The sequence below is a fragment of the Mytilus edulis genome, chromosome 12 (assembly GCF_963676685.1).
Source record: "Mytilus edulis chromosome 12, xbMytEdul2.2, whole genome shotgun sequence".
Classification (NCBI taxonomy): domain Eukaryota; kingdom Metazoa; phylum Mollusca; class Bivalvia; order Mytilida; family Mytilidae; genus Mytilus; species Mytilus edulis.
The window spans coordinates 34,991,668-35,014,461 of NC_092355.1; the positions used below are offsets into that span (position 1 = coordinate 34,991,668).

Here is a 22,794-nt window from a genome sequence, read left to right on the forward strand (position 1 = left end):
AGAATGATTTTGACATTTAAGCTAAACGACGGTTGTCACACTTGAAGCAGGAGCTGCTAACCCTTCCAGGGTACTTGAGTTCACCACATTTTGTTTTTGTTTGGGGTCCATGTTGCTTTGTTTTTAGTTTTTGTTATGTTGTTATTTGTGTTGCCTGTTGTGTATTTGCCATGGCATTGTCTTCTTTGTGGTTTATGATTATTGATTGCTCCTTAGTGTGTTCGAATTTGATTTACAACTAAATGTACATTGAAAAGGGCACAGGCGCCAAGTAATGGCAAAAGATTCCGTTTGCATATTACACTTTTCAGCGATGTCATTTTTTATTGGTTTTGTTTAAAAATTTTGGTTCCTAAAATAAACAACATAAACAAATGTGGATTAACCTATTTCTTTTCATTCTCAAAAAAAGCTACAAATTTTCTACAATCTACAAATAGTTATACATTTAAAGGTTCTCTATTCAAGATTTTCCTAAATCTTTTCTAAATGAAAATAAACAGTCATTCACGTCGAAGATCTATATGAAAGGTGTTTCTGGGTTTATTGTCTCATAAGCATCCGTCAGTACTGATGTTGTATCTGTCGCAGTTGATTCAATAGCACTTGGTGTCTGACTTGTAGTGTGAGTTGAGTATACTGTCTGTTGCTGTTGACCCATTAAGATAGGTTGCAAGTTAGTCGGTTGCAGTTCTGCCCATTGGTATCGACCATATTGTTGAAGGACGTCAGCTGGCGGATTCGAAGCTGCTAAGTTGCGTGCAATGATATAGTCGCGATCAGTAGACATTTGTTGCGGCTGACGATGCCTGAACGACATGGATGATGTTGTCGGTCTAATTGAAGGCCTGTTATTTCCTACTGCAGTTTGCTGTTGAGGTTGTAATTGGGTAAATTGAGGTAATGTTTGGCGATTTACTTGCTGGGAAGGGTCTGTGAATGTAGATGAAAGCTGGGATGGCTGTATAAAATCATCCCTTGGCGGTTGTTGTGTTTGACGCTGTTCCTGTTTAGACTGTTTAACATACTCCATTGCCTTGAAGATAGTTTCATTCGTAAAATCCTCCAGACAGGAAGGGGTCATCTTTGCCATTAGCGTACTAAGGAAATCGCAGGTCTTCTCTATGTCACTCTTTGGGACTGCTAACTGCTGAGAAACTTTTTCTAGGCAGTCAGATATCTTTGTTGTAGTTGACGATGTTGTCACTGACTGTGGTGTACTTTCCATGGTCGTTATTGATGGAACTGATGACTCACTGCAGTCTGAGTACCGGTCAGGTTTCTTGATCTGTGACCCCTTGGTTCCTCTTGCCTGACAGACAAAGGGTTTTACAAACTCGAATTTCTCCAACAACCAGCTAGTTCTAGATGTTAGCAAACCATCTCCGACACCGGCTCCGGATCGTGTGGTGTTTTCTCTTTTCTTTACTTCTTTCACATACGTGGTTCTTAAGGACGTATACCATCTTTGAAGATCACCGGGATTCAACTTCATCCTCTGTTCCATTTCATGCCATGTTCGCTCTTTTTTATCGCGATTTTTGAAATCAATACTTGTCTTGTCGTATAGAAAACGATTTGACTTTAACCACTCAATTACTTCGTCTTCCTCTTCGATCGTCAGTATTCTCGCACTTTTAGTTTTGGGTTTATTCTTCTTGCGAGTCTGAAAATACACAATGTCCATTTTCGTGATAACTATCAACGACTTTACTATAAAATACACTCATAAATATTTTTATAATGACCGGTCTTTCAAGAAGTTCATATGCTGATTGCAATTGTTTGAAAAGTATCATAAACATTGTTATCTTTTTTAATTACATTTTTGCCAATACGTTCAACAACAGTTATACACTGGCCTCTGGATATAGATTCCGTGTTATAATTATTTTAACTTTAATCTTATTATATTGCTATTCTGTCCAACTAATCTGATTTAAATAATGCAGATTTTCTTTGCATGTATCGTATTTTGATGATTTATTTAAAATAAAATGCAGTTCCTCAATTGCCAATTTCACTAAATATCTGTCTATGAAACTCATACATTTTTTATGTGCTTTATAAAGGTGATTTTCAAAGACATTGAATAAGCAAATCTCACTTACTGCTGCACTGGTTGTGGCAGTGGCTATCAAATCGTCCTCATCTGAGGCAAAGTTTGAGCCGGCTGTATCAACATTGTCAGTATCTGAAAGTTGCTGCTCAGGATATTCGATACCAACGGTTGGTGGGTTTGCCTCTGGTGGTGGTAATTCGGCGGGGTTTGGTGTTTCGGGCGATGGTGGTGGTGGTGTAGGGGATCTAGGTGAAGCAGGATTTGTCTTCCTTTTCCTTGCAGCAGGTCTTCTCTTTGGAGCCATGATTCAATAGTAAAATGCGACTTCCTTCTTCCACGATTTTATAACAACTGAAACGAACTATTAGAATAAAAACAAAACCCCAATTTTATCGTCAAATCATTTGTTAAATATTCCTATTTGTAAAACATTCGCAAAGCACTCGCAAAGCAGTCGCAAAGTATTCGTATACATTCGTAAAGCAATCGGATATATTCGTAAAGCACTCGCGTGAATTCGTATCAATTCGTTTATCCATCGCAAAGCGATCGTAAACTGCTCGCAACTATTCGTAAATGAATCGTTAAACATTCTTAAATCAAACTGTTCACGATTTCTTGCGAATGATTTACGAGTTGTTGCGATCGGTTAACGATGCATTAACGAATTGTTGCGAGTGATTTGCGAGCTCTTTACGAATGAAATGATTCGTGGACATTCGTGTAAAATTTTTGGCATGTCCAAAAATTTCCAAATAGTTTTACGAATCGATACGATTGTCTGCGAATGTCTACGATTTGTTTAAGAGTGGTTTACGATTGCTTGCGAGTGATTTACGATTGCTTGCGAGTGGTTTACGATTGCTTGCGAATGCTTGCATTTGATAAAACAAACAACATTCGTAAGGAATCGTAAGACACATTCGTGTATGTGAAGGGGGTATTAATGGACAAGCAACACAACGAGAAAAATAAAATTTATATGAAATAAAGTAACAACATAAGTTTACGAATACGTACTTACATGTTGTAGGTGCATTTAATAAAAACAACATTTGAACTTATTATTAACATTTTTTTTTTTCAATTGTAATTTTATGTGTATGTATATTTAATGTTACCCGATATGGAGTTCTTCTAAAAATAAAAATCACTTGAATGGGTATTTCTGGTGTATACATGTATCACACGTGCTTTCTACATGTACAATATACGGAAATGACACGGCTGGGTATTGTAAAGTTACTGAAGGTAGATTAATGTCAGGTGCATATCCCCGGGCGAAGAATTTACTGGTTTGTCAAAACGGTCAGTTGTAATTTGTCAAATTGTAAAGGTTTGAATCGCGCCCAATTCTTCTTTCTTTTTTATAATATGAATTGCGCCAATAAATGGAACTTTACACATTCCCCATTTCCATTTTCAATTTTATTAGTTGTGTCATATTTACCTCGAAACGATTTACTTATTTGCACGTACATGTTACATTAAAATACTGACTTCAACTGTTAAATAACTATAATTACTAAAGATATGATTATAAAATTTGAAATTAAGTACTTTAAGAAAGTCTCCATTTTATGTCATGTTTTTGTGTCAGTTCTATCATCCCATCAGGTCCTAAGTGCACTATTTTGTTTTAAGTGCACTAAGGAGACCCTTTACTTGTACCTGTCAATACCGGAAAGGACCTCCTCAATGCACTAAGAACAAACATCTGAAAACAAGTCTATAATATTTGCGCAATTAAATGGTTGTTTTATTGGCGCAAATGAATGCTGCAGTTTTTACAATAAAGCATGTAAAATAAGAATTGGCGTAATTAAGTTGTTGCGAAAATTCATTCTTTTTCAGCGAAACTAGATATCCAGTGGCAGATTCAGAGGGGGCGTAGATGATGTACGCCCCTCTTCAATGATATCTCAATGTAAATGTAGTCCTGCTTTTTTTTTTATTTTACACTCTTTTCTGTCCTGCATTTCTTAGTTATTAATTTATCCTGACTTTTCTATTTCGCAAGATGGCCATACTGCCTTTTTTCTCTTAACTCCCGTCATGCTTTATTTCAATTTTTATACGTCAGACAAACTTCTTCATGCATGTAACTTCATATTTCAAAATGGATACGAAATGTCTTAATTGATAAGTTCTACATTGCTTTCAAAAAACATCCATTGAAAGAATATTGTATAATAAGAAATCCTTGTCCGCTTTTTCGCCATTTTTCGTTCTTGTCATGAGACGATATTTCAGGGGTTTTGATTGTTAACCGGTTAACCGTTCGAACGACCGAATACCGAATACCAAAAACGCTAACCGGTTAACCGGACTTTTTTCAATTTTAATAGATTTGATATAAAGTAATGAAATCATTCAATAGTTATGTTTTCTTTAAAAAGTGTCGTCGTGGTAATTAATTTGATAGATCAATAGTCCAGTATATTGATTGCTATTGTTAATCCAAAAATATAAAATTAATTTGAACTTGTCTCTCAGCTTGGGGCCGGCGTTTTGCATTTGCGCCAATCTGCATTTCATTTGCGCCGATTTTTTCTTTCATTTGCGCCGATTTTTTTTTCATTTGCGCCGATTTTTTTTTACAGGTAAATTACAGGTGAATAGATATTAGAAGAAGTGGTATGAGTGCCAATGAATGAACTTTCAATCCAAGTCATGTTCTTTTTCATTTATCATTATAGACCTCCTCAGTTAGCCACTTGTACAAATTTAATGAATTATCAATCATAACTTGTATATAACTGTTGTCCCCTGCTCACCACGGGTAGTGGATGAAGACCTACAAGATACATCTCCAGACTTTACATTGACTGTACCCGCTGTCTTTCGGACATCTACCACATGGTTATGCTCGTTCTATGTTTTGACAATAGAAGCCGTGGTGACTCTGGCTGTACACGATTTTATGGTACATTAGTAAAATGTGTTTCAGGACACTTGTCATCCGATATGTATGGCCCTCGATGATTAAAGAATTGACTCCTCGACTCGTTTCAGTGTGCAATATGTCTATCATGTTACTATGAAGTTTCAGAACAATATGAATCAAAATTAACATAAATGAACAGCATTTATAACCAGACTTTACCAATAGTATAGTACAGTACATAGTACATGTACAAGTATTAACTTACCTGTTATTCTAATTAGGAGCAAATATAAATCGGCGCAAATGAAAAAATGAAATCGGCTCAAATGAAAGAATGAATATTTTCAAAATCGGCGCAAATGTCATACGCCCCTTGGAGCAAGATCTTAAGAAAACATAATTAGTTTCATGTTTGTTTAACAGTAATTTTTAATCAGTAATACGATTAAATTTTACAATTTACTTTATTATTTCATTTTTGATCTATTATTAGTAATATAGTGTAGACCTACATCTTAAATGTGCAATCTCCGTCGTGCATGCTTTTGTTATCATACTTTAAACGAAAAGCTAACCCAAAAAATGTAAAAATAAAACCAACGTGAATGTAATCAATGTATACTTGATGGTACGAGTATCAGGATTCATCAATTTAAATTAAAACACTCCAGATTATTTTCGGAGACAACAAGAGAAAACAAAGAATCATCGATTTCAGACATATTCAATTCTACGAGATCAAGACGTGTTTTGTTTTTTATTTTACAATCTGAAGTTAGTACAAACGCCATAGTTAATACTGTGTATTTCATTATTAAAAGCCAATCTTCGACAGGAATCTTCACAGATGAGCCTTATAATACCAAAGGACAAACTTCAATTCATCGTATTATAAAAACGTAAATGTATGACTTGAATGGAAGGTAGTCAAATTGACAGTCATACCACATCTTCTTTTATCTATGTGTAGGGTACTATTGATAAGGCATTCGACTACCGGTTAATCGGTTAATCGGTCGAACGATTATACGAGTAACCGGTTAGGCAAAAGTGTACGATTTGACAACACTAATTTAAAACATCCATTGAAAGAATATTGTATAATAAGAAATCCTTGTCCGCTGTTGGAAGTTCTGTTTCGCCATTTTTCGTTCTTGTCATGAGACGATATTTCAGGGGTTTTGATTGTTAAACTCGTTAAATCAAATAACGAACATATTCCATCTCAACCTAAGAAAGAGTGGCTCATTTACATTTATCAATGATTATCGTTTATAAGATGTTGTACTTTCAATGCTATTTATAAACGCCGAGTAAAATTTCAAAAGTTTGGTATACAAATTTTAAAATATTGATCTTAAATATGTTCAGTAGACAATGGGACATATCAAACAATCATTATTCATCTATTATATTATAACAATTTTTATTCACAAAGGCTTACAATAATAAATGAAATCAATGTTACAATTTATGTATTGTTCTCTGGTGACGAGTCTTTGAGTTCTGACGAAAATTATAGTGTTTTTCTATCTTTCCACAAAGTATATAAAAGTACCAAGCGTTTTTCTCAACTTTGACAACCTTCTTCTGTAACAGATGTTGGCAAAAATTTTCAACGGCAATGTTCAAAGCGCTTAGACAATTCCAGTGCACCGTTACGATTCAAATATGATGTAATGGTATAGAGAAACCTTGCAGCTGAGTAACTTTTGACAAAAACATGCTACATTTGAGAAAACATGGCTGTAAAAATTTTACATATATCTGCCGTCGCAATATTGGGATAGTCGTAATTCCAGTTACGGTTATCAGTTTAATACCAGTGCAGTTGAGAAATATGGTACATTTATTCAAATGCAGATATAAACCTTATCAATATTAAACCCAATCCCGCAATCAGCTGTGGTCATCCTGTTGAGGATAGTATTCACTATTTCTTAAGTGCCCTTTTATCAACGAAGCAAGAGAAATATTGTTTTCAAAATTAGAAAGATCTACTATATCCATTTTGCTTTCATTGGCTGGTGACGGTGACCTTTCATTTCAACTATTGTATCTGTAATTATATTGTATGTTTCTCTGAAAACTTGTATTTAGTTTTTAGAGAATAAAGTATCTATCTATCTATCTATTTCAGAAAAACAAAGATATTTTTGAGTCTGTACAATCATATATCAGAAATACACTTAGATTTAGAACATTCAATTAAAATTCGAAATTCCTACTTCCTATCTCTTCACTCTAGTTCAGTTTTAAATATTACTCTTATACGTTTTGTTTTTGAAACAAGGCTATTTTTTGTCAAAAGACAAGCACAATAACCCCAAAGCGAATTGCGAGAAGTGGTTTCGTATTTCGTTAAAGAAAGAAAATACTAATAGTTTATGTAAAATAACGATTAACGACTCTCGTACGGTGTCGCGTTTATATCTTTTTAATGCATTGGTGCAATTGGATGCAAACAATAATGACCATAAAATATCAGGTTTGCGAGATCAGACAGTAACCTAACAACTAAACAATTGAAAACCTAGAGATCAATGTTTAACATTCGCCAGCAATGAGCAATTTTCATTAATAAAAAATGATTTAATCGAATACTTTGCGAGTAAAGAAGAAGAGACTACCATAGATTTGTTATTAACTTGATGGGTACAAATCAGTATTCAGGAATTAACTTTTTTTTTGCATTACACCACATTACAACAGAAAATAGAATATACACGTAGGACCTTTAAGTATTTCTAATACATTGTTGTTTTTCTGTTCTCTGTAGCTATCTTTCTGGCAAACACGGTTTTATAAATGCTGACAGGCACCGACCATTGAAAAACAATCGATCTGTTTAAAATAAGTAATGCAAATAATTTTTTTTTTTTTATGGCAAATAAGAAAAAATACCGTTTGATTTAAAATTGTTTAAAATTATTTAGAATAGATTTATGAAAATAACGTATTTTCATGTGAAAAGGCTAGACTTTAATTTGTGCCGTAGTCAGTGGTTTTGTTTACAATTATTTCCCACGTATTTCCCTAGTGAAATCTGCAATAATTATTATATCATCATGTTGTTGGATTTTCACATTATAACAAAAATAAGAATATGACGGATGAATTTATAGTTAGCTGTTTAATGTCCAGTGGCAACTATTAGATGTATCGTTAGGAGGACATGTACAATGTTATAATAACATTAGATATATGTTTCATTATAATACGTTATTCTAATTGGCTTCTCTGCAATCTTGCGTTATTCCTTAATCAATTTAAATACACAATAAAATGTATCATTCATGATGACACGAGGTCCCACAATAGAGTGCACAAGTAAATAAACACAACCGTCCTTTTGATGATCAATTTGTTAACTTGCTGGGACTATCATTCTAATAGCATAATAGTCCCCGTTAAATCAGAGCTCTACCGTTAAATAGTACTGTAATTGTTATTAATGTTATTATTTTATTTTTACGCTGTCTTAATTTGTAATTTAATATTATAGTTATTTTTAAAAGTATAATATAGTGTCTTGTAAGTCATTTTTGGGCAGGATATTGTTTGTTTTAGAGTGAATGAATAATTTTTATTGCAATCAACTTAAAAAAACCTAAACTATGTGGACCGTATGTCATCGAATACATTTTACCTTATACAAGACAGCTGATTGGATAAATATGATAGGTTGTTACGCCTACATTGATACTGATGTCCAATCGAATACCAGCAGACACCTGTCAGTAAAAAACAAATTTCAAGCGTGGCCGATTTATTTGTTTATTCGATATTTGAAAAATAATTTAGATAGCCGCTATTCGTTTACTATTTTTCAGGCGAATTTCAATAACTGTTTTTTTCTCTCACTTTCTTATTAAACAGAAAGGTATTTAAATATGAGCGTACAACCAGTAACGGAATACTACAAGCATTTTATATACCGTGTGTATAAAAAACATTATCAAATTATACTTGTAGATTGTAAAAGATTAAGAATATTTTTATATCTGTTCTAAATCATCTGAAATAAAATAAAACATATTTCTCTCTGCCTGAATGCAATCGTAAGCAAATTTTTTTTTACTTTTTTTTGTTGTCTATTTGCAAATGACGAAGAATTCTCCTTAAACTGAATTATTAAACAGACAGACTAACTTTAAAGGACAAAATACTAGCGTGTACTTCCATCCAAGGAAATGAATTTCTATAAAGTAACTAATCTAAGTGGCCATCGATGTGTAATATTTGACACTGGACATTATTTTTGAAGCAATGCAATACGTATAATGTATACTATCAATCAAAATTAAAGACTTTTGAATGTAACAATATGGTACAAATCCATTTGATTTATTGAATTTTTTTTTTTTTTTTTTCTAAATGAAAATGTTGTAAACTGCTCCCAGTTAATATAAATAAGAAGATGTGGTATGTGTGTCAATGAAACAACTCTCCATCATTCAAGTCACATGGTATAATTTAATAAGAGGTCAAAAGTACGACCTCAACACGGAGCTTTGGCCCTCGTCGAACAGCAAGCTCTAACGGACCCTAAAATGACTAGTGTATAACAATTAAAAATGAAAAAACAAAAGTCTAATCTATAAATACGGTCATTTCGCTACGTTATTTTATAGCTTTTTGGTCAATTCCGAAATAGCATGTAAGCGTCTCACTGTTTTTCAAAATGAGTAGTAACACTGGTGCTTCAAAATATCTGATACGAAACAGAAATATAAACCGTACATTAGATTTTATCAATCGTGTCTTAACTAACGTTGTTTGGTATTTTTCTATGATATGATTTACTCTTGTATTTAATTCGTGCTAAAAAGAAAATGGCGAAAAAAAAATTCAAATGAGTTATCGACATCGGTCTTTATATGTATATAATGGTCAATATAAACTGTCAATTAAATTTTTAAAATATGCTAATATAATTGTTGCATTTATTAAAAAAATATAAAATAATGTTTTATTTGTAAATGTAATAATTTAACCCGGTTTAACCTTATACATCTTATATTAAAGATAAAACATAGAACTTCATTCATTATACGTCCAGTGACACGAATGCGTAATTATTTAGGTAGTTTATGCTCATCCGTTTCGGTTGACTGCTTAGATAATCCGTTTATTAAAATGTAAATAACGTTCACCAAGCATCTGTCATCTGTGTACAATTTTAAAATAAAAAGTAAATTATATACTTAAAATATACGTTTATTGACCAAATATAGATAAGAACTATTACTCTACATTAGAAACAAAAAATGTTTAAGAACATCTTTGAGATATATTTAATACTGATCATTATATCTTTAGAGGCGGAATGCATACATACAGGACTACTTTATGTCAGACTGCAAAGTTTTTATGACAAATTTTCCGGTTACAACAATTAATCTTTTCTCATATAACCAATGAAATGTTAAAGATTCTATCGGAAATAAATGAATTGTTTTTAAAGTTTGCATACTTTATTTAATTAAATAGATATACAGTCATATTAAAAGATCACAAAAGAATATCATCCAAGATATAGAGATCATATTCATAAAGGGGGAGTAACCCCTGATAAAAACAGATAAAGTGTCGCCCGTTTTATTCAAAATATTTAAAATCTTAACACAACTGAACACGATCTTACTACAACTAAACAAGTTGTTCGCCTTTGGTCTTATTTAATCTGAACGTGATCTAATCAAGTCTTATTTGGATGCTAGACGAATCTGTCTTATTTATCTTGACACGACTGATCTGACTGAACACAATATATCTTAACCGAGTCTGAGTGTCTAAACAGGTCTTAACGTTTTTCTCTAGCGGTAAATTAAGTCGATTAAGACTTGATCAGACCAAAATGACCGTTTCAGACTTAAATCTGGCTACTAGTGATTGCTTACATAATGGAATATTTTTTATTAAATTAAAAAGTGTATGTAGAAGGGGTATAATGTATAGATTTACAAAAATACATATTGACTTTGCATTTATTATTATCATGTTGTTAACATCAGATTTGGGTAAACATTGTATTTTCATTATGACACTTATGACAAATAATGAGTGAAACTATACATATATGTTCATTGAATTGTCAGGGACTAGGATCAAAAGATAAAAGACAAAGACTTCATATGTGGATGAAGCATCAACATTGTAATATTTTATTTGTACAAGAAAGCCATTTCACTGTTAATTTAGAGAAAGATTTGAATGAAGAATTCAAAGTGACATATATAATAGCTATGGTAATTCACAATCAAGAGGGGTGTCAATTTATATTAATGAGAAAATAGAATATAAATTTATTGATAAATTTCAAGATAAAGAAGGGAGAATAATTTTGCTTAATATAGAAATTAAAGATAGCATTTATACTTTAGTAAATATTTATGCTCCAAATTTACAAAAAAACAGAAATGTTTTTTTCAAAAAAGTAAAAGATATGATATCAGAAAACAGCTTAGGGATGGTAATTGTTGGTGGAGATATGAATGATACTCTATCAAATATTGACAGAAAAAATTACAGCACAAATAAAAAAACACAAAAACCAGTTAACAGTTTAAAAACTCTAATTAAAACAATAAAGTTGATAGACATTTGGAGAGAGACACATAGTAACAATACACAATTTACATGGAGGCGCAAAAACAATATGAATGAAGCCTCTCGCATAGATTTCTTTCTTATATGCCCAGAAATAAGATCACATATATGCTCAGCAGATATAAGACCTGCACTTATATCTCACACAGACCACCAAGCTATATCATTAAAGTTGAAAGGGAGATCACAATCAAAAGGGAAAGGATATTTTAAAATTAATAACAGCATTTTGAATAATATTGAATATAGAAACATAATAAATGGCCTAATTCATAAATATAAAAACAATCCAAAACTTACCAAAAATATTGGACACCATTGGGACTTATTCAAAATTGAGGTCAAAGAATACACCACTGAATACTGTAAAAGAAAAGCAAAACAGAACATAAGTGAAATACATGTATTGGAAAACAAAATCAAAAAATTAAATGAACAAATTAACAAACATTGTAAAGATGAGGTAATAAAATATTTTCAAGAAGAATTAATTAATAATGAAAGTAAATTGAAGAAAATATATGAAATAAAAACAAAAGGAGCTCAAATCAGGTCACGAATTCAATGGGTAGAAGAAGGAGAAAAAAATACGAAATTCTTTTTAGGTTTGGAAAAAGCTAGACAAACAAGAAAAACTATAACTGCACTTAGAGATAAAGAAGGAGTGATACAAACTGACTCATCCAAAACTTTACAATTAGAGAAAGAATTCTATAAAGATATTTATAAAAGTACAAATCCAGATATAAAATTTATAAATGATTATATTAATGATACAAATATTGATCATAAATTAACAACACAAGAGAGTGATATTATGGAAGGAAAATTAACTATAGATGAATGTACAGATTCACTATTTAAGATGAAATTGAACAAATCACCTGGAATTGATGGTTTAAGCGTAGAATTTTATAGAACATTTTGGGAAGAATTAAAAGAATTCATTGTATCCACATTTAATTTTTCATATAAAAAAGGGGAGTTAACAACTTCTCAGAAATTAGAAGTTATCTCTCTTATCCATAAAAAAAAATGATCCACTGAGTTTAGATAACTATAGACCCATAACTTTATTACATGTAGATACAAAATTAATAGCATATTCATTAGCTCAGCGCATTAAAAATGTCTTACCAAAAATTATTCATGAAGATCAAAATGGTTATGTAAAAAATAGATATATAGGTTATAACATCAGACAGGTCCAGGATATAATTGATTATGCAGAAAAATTTAATATAGAAAAAGCATTATTATTTTTAGACTTTTCAAAAGCTTTTGACTCTTTAGAATGGGATTTCATGTTCTCAGCATTAAAAAATTTGGCTTTCAAGATTCTATGCTCAAATGGATAAAAACTTTGTATACAGACATTAAAAGCTCAGTGATCGATAATGGGTGGATATCTGAACCCCTCAACATTTTTCGAGGGATTAGACAAGGATGTCCGTGCAGTGCTTTAATTTTTGTTATTGCTGTCGAGATATTAGCATGTAGAATAAGACAAGACAATAACATTAAAGGATTTGAAATCAAAATAGATGGGAAAACACATTCTTTAAAAATCAGTCAACTCGCAGATGACACAACACTTTTTTTAAAAACAAAACAAGACATTTCAAAAGTATTAAACATGATTGAAATTTTTGGCACTTTATCAGGGCTTAAATTAAACAGATCAAAAACAGAAGGCATTTGGTTAGGAAAACACAAACATTGCAAAGAAAAATATGAAAACATCAACTTTACAAACAAACCAGTGAAAGTCGGTTGTAACAAAAATGAATGTCATAAACTTAATGCAGAAAAGCAAATAGAAAAGTCTGAAAAGATTATTAAAAATTGGGAGAAAAGACATTTAACAATGATTGGTAAAATAACAGTTATCAAATCATTGATTATACCAAATATTACCTTTTTAGCATCTGTTTCACATATTGAAAAAGAATATATTGTTAAATCTAAAAAAAATATCTATAATTTTTTATGGAAAAGCAAAAGAGAAAAGGTTAAACGCACAGTACTTAGCTTTGGTGAACTAGATGGGGGTTTAAAAATGATAAACATAGATAAATATATAGAATCTATCAAAATTGGGTGGATCAAAAGGTTAATTAATGGAGATCTAAAAAATTGGAAAATTATTCCACTTTTTTCTTTTAATAAGTTTGGAAAAGATTTCCTTATCTTTCATATGAATATTGATAATACTGACTCTATTCCAGAGTTAAAGGAGCTGCCAAAATTTTATTTCAACATTGTCAAAGCATGGATAACTAATAAAAAAGTACAACAGCCAAAAAACTTTAGATCTATACGTCAAGAAGTTATTTGGGGAAATCATTTCATAAAGATAAAAAATAAATTCCTTTTATTCCAAAACTGGATAAATAGTAATATTATCTTTGTTAATGACATCATTGATGACAATGGTAATATAGAAGAGAATTTTATTTTACAAAAGCTTAAAATAAAAAGTAACTGGATGTCAGAATTTTACCAATTAAAGAAAGCTTTTCCAAGAGAATGGTTAAAGATTTTAAAACAGGAAAATTCAAAGAAAACTAAAGTAAAAACGCCCTATGCAATACATATTAATAATAATTGTAACAAAAAAGAATATTTAGAAAATGTAGATACCAGAAAAATTTATACTATATTAATTAAGAATGAAATTGAAATACCTGTTGGTTTTTACAAATGGAAGACAATGCTTAGCCTTGAATACATTAAGAGTCTTTCGTGTAAAATGTTAAAATAAATGATGAGCAATACTATGAAATTAATTATCTGATTACTATTAAATTGTTTTGTATTTATAAGGCAAATTATATGTCTGAACAGAAAACAAAATCTTTAGATGTATATTCTGTATTTAAAGCAGAATTCATGTACAGCTACAAAGTGCAGGCAACTAGTAAACATACTAAGAATAAATGTCTACTTGATAAAGTTGTCAAATTGTTGTAATAATTTTTTTATGTTTGCAAATGTATAATCTCTACTTTAGCGGACCCCATAAAAAGTACGGGAAACTATAGTAAGTACTAGTATATAGGAATTGGTCCCGCCAAAAAGTTAAAAACGAAAATAGGCCAAAAATCAAAAAAAGAAGGTCAAAATCGAACTCCCCAGGTCAAGTTTTGTTTAAAAAACTGTTATTTTAAACAGTTTTTTAAATGAAAATTACAAAATCTAGTAGAAATACGTCTTGGTAAGTGTACAAAATATCTACGCTTTCGTAACTCAGGTAGGTATATCACGTGATAAAAATTCCATTATCTGTGACCTCTATGTCATGAATATTCATGAATAAGTGACGTCATAGTCAACCGTAACGTAAAATCAGCTGTGTTTACAAACACTGTTACAATGTAAATACGGAAATGCCGATCAAGTTAAAAGATTTGTTTATTATTTGTGAAAGTGTTGAGAAAATTATTCAGTGGTGTTTTTCACTAGGATTAATTCTAGATTTATCTGGAGAGGTATGTAAAAAGTGTAGCCATGGACATTTCAGTTTAAGAAAAGACAGTTCTTTTTCAAACGACATTTTTTATTGGAAGTGTAGCAACAAAAAATGCAATAAAAAGGTCTCCATCAGAAACGGATCCTGGTTTCAAGGACATAATTTAAGTTTGGAAAAAATATTATTCATCACTTATTTCTGGATTTACAAAATAGACCAAGAATTTGTTAAACATCAACTTTCTATTTGTAATCAAACAATCGTAGATTGGTACAATTATTGCCGTGAAGTTTGCATAGAAATTTTGGAAATAGACAGTGAAAAAATAGGTGGAGAAAACGTTATCGTAGAAATAGACGAAAGTAAATTTGGAAAAAGAAAATACCATAAAGGGCGTCGAGTTGAAGGACAGTGGGTCTTTGGAGGTATAGAAAGAGACAGCAAAAAAAGTTTTTTTGCATCAGTAGAAAATCGGACAAAAGAAACACTGTTAAAATTAATAAAAGACAACATAAAACCAGGAACCACAATCATCAGCGACTGTTGGAAGGCATATGATTGTCTAGGATCTGAGGGATTTGAACACTTAAAAGTCAACCATTCTGTAAATTTTGTAGACCCTGAAACAGGAGCGCATACAAATACGATTGAAAGTACTTGGCGAGCACTTAAAAAATCACTTCCAAAATACGGCACAGTAAAATCCCTTTATGACACTTATTTCAGTCAATATTGTGTACGAAAAAAATATATTATTGGCTCTGACGACCCTTTCCTAGCATTTATTAACCTTATTAAAAAAGTGTATAATCCGGAAAAACAAAAGCAAGCCCTAATTACGACAGAAACCATCACCGTCCGTGTACCACAACCTGCATCTAAAAAACCAAGAGTACTAAACGAAATAACAAACACACTAAATTCTAGTATGGATGATTTTCAAGCTTAAATGGGTAAGTGCATTATATTTATTTTTAATTGTTCAGTTTCACTAGTTAAAATCACTTTTTAAAAATCATTTACATCGACGTCTTTCGAAGCGGTAAAAAAAATGGCCACTGTTTATATTTCAGCATAGCAACGTAACTCGGGGTTATCGGTCATGCGCATAAATTGTGCATCTTCCAACTTCTGGGGTCCGCTAAAACAGATTCTTCCCAAGAAAAAGGATAATATTATAATTTTTTTAGATCCGGAACTGATTTAGAGAAATAATTTTACCTATCACCGATAAGCGTGGAGATAACGGTATTTGTTATCCACTGTTTTTTTTTATCGTTTAAAAAAAGGAAAAAAAATATTTACATACTATCTTTTTTTTCCAGAATCGAAACATTAATACATACCTGTGAATTGCTAATTATATTAATCAGAAATCACTATTCTAAACTGGTAATTTCCAAACCAGGAAGAGATATTAATACAATAATATAAAATCGATAACTGCAAGTGTGAACTATTTCCGGAAACTTTTTCTTTCCAAACAAGCTAGATACACATATTGATAAATTAAAATTTCATATATACTTATTTATTTACGGTTGAAAATGAAATATTTATAACATAGATTAGATAAATTGTAATGTTTTATTGTTAAACAGAGAGAAATCCTGGATTTCTTGTTAAAATAAAGATACCCTTCTCTAGAATGCTGGACTAGTGAAGTAAATTGTTAACAGCAAGCAATATATTGTTGAATAAAAAAAAACAAAAAAAAACACTACATCAGTTATTTTATTAGCAGAGTCAGCAGGACACTCTTATGTTCTAAAACGTAGACATATACCAGAAAATGTAGACCAAGAACATGAAAAATCGACGATGAATACACAAATTGCAGAAGGAAATGACGAATGGAAGAAGAAGCCTCGTTTTGATAGACGCAAAATGTTTAACCGCGCAAAACATATAATTTCTATTGTGCTTATTATCCTCGATCTGTTGATTGATTGGATGGAATATTCTGAAATGAACAAAACAGGAAACTATACAATCGCTGCAGAACGAAGCGTAAAAGATGTAAAATTTACTAACGAATGCGAAGGAACTGGTAAAACTATACAATTTATTTTCCTTACTTTGAACATAGTAGCAACGGTATTATCGGTGGTTCAGATTTTACACATTATATACCAACTCTATAACGAAATAAAAGGTAATCCGAAAAATACAAAGACTAACCTCGAATATGTAGAAACGTTCGTGTTTTTATTTTTCATTAAAATTTCCCAGATAGTGTTAATTATGGGATTTTATTATGTTTGCACATTGGACTGTTCTATAGATTTAACTGACTTATTAATTGCCCTAAACGGACTATTTTCCTTTTCTAAGATATCATGGCGATTTTTCACAAGTTGCAAATGTTGTACTGTGTATCGGAAAAAACCAATTCGTCAACGCCCTAGGCCTGTCCCAAGACCTCCCATTAGAACCGGAAGTCCGCGACAGATCGGTAGAAGAGAAAGAGATTGTTGCAGATCATGTAGGGAATACATCAAAACATGCCTAAAGATCATTCTGTTACCGTTTCTTGTCTTACTAATTCCTTTTTCGCCCTGCATACTGGGTTACTTCATCGCCAAGAATTGTAAATGTGATTGTGATGTTTGTGGCTCGAAAGTTGGCGATCAAAAAAGGTAAATATTTAGATATTGCATTCATGAAAAACAATATTTGTTACATTTCAACAGGTCAAATTGGTGACAAATTGAAAACAACAAGTTTAGTAATTTCATGCGTCTGAAGCGTTTTTCTAGATTTACGCTCAACGCCAAACATTTGAACATGTTGAAATCCGAGGATGTATAAGTACCGAATTCGTTGAAGAGATATATGTCAAAAATACCTAAAATAAATAGCCAAATTCATCTAAAGTCAACTTTGCCTAAGGGAGTTGAAATCTTAGTTTCTTAATATTTTATAAATAAAAATGACAAGTATACATTGCAAACGTTATGGTTATGAGTAAATATGACAGAAAGGCATAGTCATAGTATTTGGTATTGTTGAATATACCAAAGTGTTGTAAGTAACAATCATCTACTTTAGCGTCAATGTAATTAATAAACGGACTACTGGCGCTGAAAAACCGACAATACAAATTGTAGAAAGAATATAGAATATTTATTACTAATAATACAACAAGTATATGTACAAAATATGTATGTGTGGATATTTGATAGGCCGCAGATAAAATGTTTAACCAGTTCCAGGAAGACAAACAAACCGATAGCCAAAGGATTGAAAAGAGCATATCGGTGACCCTATGATAACATAAGTGTCAAAACATCCCCCCTCTGTTTACACAGACCTCTGAAAACAACAGTCTCTCCGATGTTTTAAATGCAAACAACCTGAATTATGTGTACTGCGGAGATGACACCTCCCTTCTGATACCAGAAGTGGAGGGGATTCCTCTTGATGACAAGAGTGAACCCTAGGAAATTATTTGATACCCTCCACTAAAGAGCCGGTAGGGTAGAGATATGTGCCAGAGGGGGACAGTTCCAAGTCCGTTTATTGTCTCCCTGAACCGCCAAATGAATGGGGGTCTTATAAATCCCCATTCACCGCCAAACATTCTCTGCGCTCATTTATCTGGTGGGAAAACCTTAGCAACACCGAGTACGAAAGTTTTCAATGGCAGCCTGAATGTTATTTAGGAAAATGCCAATACCGACTTGTGACAGGTGGCAGCCGTCATGTCTAAATAAATTGTGTTCAGAGGCTTTGATAGCTGGATACCTCGAAATATATTGGCCTTCGGTCTTTATTCTTTATTCGGCCTTAATGTTCCATGCCAATAGGGCCTTGGTAAAATGTCTGACCAAATTATTCTGATGTCAGGTGCAAAAACCTTTATTCTCAAAATTGAACATTTGATGTTCTCTATTAGCTCTTTTGATTTCATAAAAACTAAATCATTTGCACCTAGATGTATAAAAATATTGATGTATTGATGTATTTATTTAATATATACAATGTATACTTTATTGATCGCTTCACAAAAAGTCACTTTTGTCTGTTATTTCGTTTTTCCAAAATGAAAAGGTGTCCCAACGGTTTTACATATAATACAGATCAAAACATTCATTTAACATGTTTAAGGATGATTGCTTGTCATGTTTTGGAATTTTTGTCATTTTTTCGAATTCCTCTGGTTTTCTCCATTTTAATGCCTTAAAACATTTTCCGATGGACCCCCATTTTTCTTTTTATAAATCTTTTACATGTATAATTATAAGCCCTTTGTAAAAGTCTCATAAAATCTGATATGTTTTTTTATAGCTTTTGAGAACTTTAACTTGTCAATGATAAAGCTAAGACCAATCAAAAGAGAACATTTTCCCGCCAAAATTCTAATGTCTAATATCTCGAAAACAAGCACATTGACCCCTTTAATTTGTTCCTCAATTAATACCCTATCAATATATACTTGTTTTATGAAAAGTTATTTATTTTGAAACTTAGCAGCAAACTTCCTTAACACTCGAACTATAGACAACTGTGACATGTTTTATTATCATACCTTCATGTACTCTCTGGATGAGGATTTATATTTCAATTGATATATCCATTTGATGATTCCTCGCACGTTTTGTCACCAGATAATGATACAAGTACCGCATAACGTTATTACGTATATTATCAAATACATATTATTCCAATAATGGTGGTTTTGAAATTTACATTTCAATATGTATTTCAAATTGCAACCTTAAAGATGTGATTTGGTATGCCTTTTGGTATACTGAGGGTATTGCTTTATCCAATCCTTAGAATCAAACACAATGGCAAGGATGAACAATAAGATATGAAATCTGCTTCTTAATTTGTTTTTGGGTATAATAACAGATCCGTTTAAGACAAAAATCTTTTTAATTTAACACACTGTTTTGAACAATACACTACATATGATGATTGCTTTTTACGTTTACCTTTTTAATACTTATCAACTTATTAGATACAATCAGACTTTCTATTATTTCCAAGACATATTTTTGATTCCAGATTGTAATAATTGCCATAATTTGTATAAAGTACGGGCCATATTCTATTTGGCAATAACTCTTTAACCATTATGACCTTAAATATCATTACATATGTGTGTTGCTAAGAATAACTATATAACACTTACAACAGAAACCAAAAGTAATATTCAAACTCATAAGTCGAAGACAAACTGACAACGCCATGGCAAAAAATAAAAAAAAAACCCAACAGTTTACGAAACACAAAATTAAATAATGCCGACTATGCAACACATCACACACTAAAATCCGGCGGTGATATCTAAGGTTTTAGAAGGGGATACAAAAATGCTGTGTAACATGTAGCAGAAGAAATCCAGTGGAAGGTCTTATTCGGGAAGGTACTTTCAAGAAAACAAAAAATAAAATAGGAGTGCAGTTCCGGCAATTGTCACAAATTCGTCAATAAATACGAAACTAATATTCCGTAACAGTCAACCAAATAGCAATTACACATTTATTTAAAGATTAAAGTAAAAGCAAGCTCTGGTATATCGTTTCAGAAGAGAGATATATACTGTATATGCAGTTGCTGTTCTAATATTGCTACATAAAAAATTTGAAAGTTCAAAATGGGGTCATTTAATCCGATAATTGGTAATAAGAAAGTTATTTATAACCCTTGTAACTCTTCTAGGAGTCGGTATTACCATAACCATGAAATTACTGTACATTTTTATTATTATAATGTGTTTGCTTATTGCATGTTATCATTCTCCTTCAAATAATGAGTTTCACAAGGTGAGTGGAATATAGGAAAATTGTCAGTCATTGGTATATTTTTCAGAACATGCATGAAAAACTTGCCACTGATCGTTTATTTAAATCTGTCGATCTAATGAATGGCATGCATTTAATCCCACTAAATAAATTCTATCTGGTTTATCTAGTATAAAATAGTTGGCATTTGTCATTTTTGAATCCTTGAATTTTGCAAACGCTTCATATATGATGATTTTTGCTCACAAAATAGTTTTTTTAATTAGCCTCAAGTTACAGCTTTTGAAAAATGTTTGCAACTTGTTAAGACACAAAATGTAAGCCAACATTTATATTATATAATAACTTAAAAAGACATGTTCTGTGGATTGATTTTTATTCATCGTATGCCGATTCTTTCGTCCGTCCGTCCATCCATTTATCCACCATTCCTTCCTTCCTTCCTTCCTTTCTTCCTTTCTTCCTTCCTTCCTTAATTCATTCATTCATTCATTCATTTATTCATTCATTCATTCATTCAATCATTCATTCATTCATTCAATCATTCATTCATTCATTCATTCATTCGTTCATTCATTCATTCATAAAAAAAATATTTATTCATTCAGTCATTCAATAGGTAATTTCAGCTAATGGATATATTTGGTCTTTTTGAGTACATCATCTTGAAAACGCATCAAATCGGTTTTAAGTTTTTGTGTCTAAATCAAATCAAATAATTCAACTGACCTGTCTTCTTTAAACTAAATGCACTCGTAGCTCAATGAACTAAGTGAACTTACGTAATTGCGTAATGTTTGTTATTAAAATTAACGTTTAAAACGGCCTTGACATATTGAAAATCTTTCAAGATAAGCCATTTAAATTTATTGGACACAATATTTAAATGTACTGTTAAGATTTATGTATAACTTGATAAAATGATACTGAATAACGTTACCATGTGTACTGAAATATACTTTTGTTTAGAGATAGGTACTTTGTAGGATTTACCCTAAAACAACTTTAGAATATAAAGTACTATATATAGGCCCCACTGCCGACAATGCTATTTTTAGCAATTTTCTCCTTATTTAGCGTATTAATAAACTATTTATGAAACAACAAGTTTTGTCTAATTGGAGCTCGGTTTCTATTTATGATTTTACCGCACTTGAATATATATGATCCCATGGCTTTATTGGTGAATATTTTGCTTTTTACGATACACTACGATTTTGCAGAAAATTTCCCTAAATTGTGATCAAAATAAAAAGCGTTTCCGGCTCTTGATCATGTACACTTACAAGGACAAGTTTGTGCTTGCATGAAACTTTATAAATAATGTTTTCCAGTAGAAAAACATGTAAATGATATCACAATCAATCACAGATAGCTAGCTATGTTTATCTCTATATCATGTTCCCTTCACAAATGGCTAGGCCCATGTAATTTTATTTAGTATATTCTAACCAGAAGTGATAAACAATATTTATAGTATACTTTAAAATACATAAAACTGCTGATAATTTTTACCTCATCTTAAATTCTATTTTTTAAAGTTAAGCAAGGTACATGTATTATGTAAGGAAAAGAAGTTAAATGATTAATGCTTATACATGCTTAACGTTCATTGGCATTTTCTATCATGATTTTCTTGAAAGAGGGTTGCTGCTCACAAGGAAGCTATTAAACCAGGAGTTCCAAATGGTGAAATTGAAATCATCCCTTCGTAAATGTTATGGACGCCATCACGAGTTGGTTGACCGTTATCGAATAACCGTTTCACAGATAATATCGTATATGTTCCTTACGTCGTAACTACAATCCCCTTCAATGTCATGAATGGGACCTATCGAATTAGGCTATTTACCGGATTTGTTATAGCATGAGCAACACGATGGGTGCCACATGTTGAACATGATCTGCTTACCCTTACGGAGATCACCACTAGTTTTTGGTGGGGTTCGTGTTGCTTATTCTTTAGTTTTTTATGTTGTGTCATGTATACTATTATTTGATTGTTTGT

The 22,794-nt window shown here is 31.6% G+C and overlaps 2 protein-coding genes across 2 annotated transcripts; one reads left to right on the forward strand and one right to left on the reverse strand.

The window, feature by feature from the left end:
* Positions 1 to 375: 375 nt before the first annotated feature.
* On the reverse strand, positions 376 to 3,002 carry LOC139498326 (uncharacterized). The gene is made up of 2 exons (XM_071286698.1): positions 2,112 to 3,002; positions 376 to 1,666 (listed from the first exon to the last, which is right to left on the reverse strand). Exons 1-2 carry the CDS (start codon positions 2,364 to 2,366, stop codon positions 521 to 523), a joined length of 1,401 nt encoding a protein of 466 aa, XP_071142799.1. The 5' UTR covers positions 2,367 to 3,002; the 3' UTR covers positions 376 to 520.
* Positions 3,003 to 14,782: 11,780 nt separating this feature from the next.
* On the forward strand, positions 14,783 to 16,100 carry LOC139498328 (uncharacterized). The gene has a single exon (XM_071286700.1). The coding sequence runs from the start codon at positions 14,951 to 14,953 to the stop codon at positions 15,980 to 15,982; it is 1,032 nt and encodes a 343-aa protein (XP_071142801.1). The 5' UTR covers positions 14,783 to 14,950; the 3' UTR covers positions 15,983 to 16,100.
* Positions 16,101 to 22,794: the final 6,694 nt, after the last annotated feature.

What these genes read in the sequence shown, in the direction of transcription:
- LOC139498326 (XM_071286698.1), bottom strand. Translation starts at nt 2,366, where the DNA reads ATGGCTCCAAAGAGAAGACCTGCTGCAAGGAAAAGGAAGACAAATCCT. An exon ending in CTGCCACAACCAGTGCAGCA is followed by an intron (nt 1,667 to 2,111) that starts GTAAGTGAGATT and finishes GTGTATTTTCAG; the next exon opens with ACTCGCAAGAAGAATAAACC.
- LOC139498328 (XM_071286700.1), top strand. Translation starts at nt 14,951, where the DNA reads ATGCCGATCAAGTTAAAAGATTTGTTTATTATTTGTGAAAGTGTTGAG.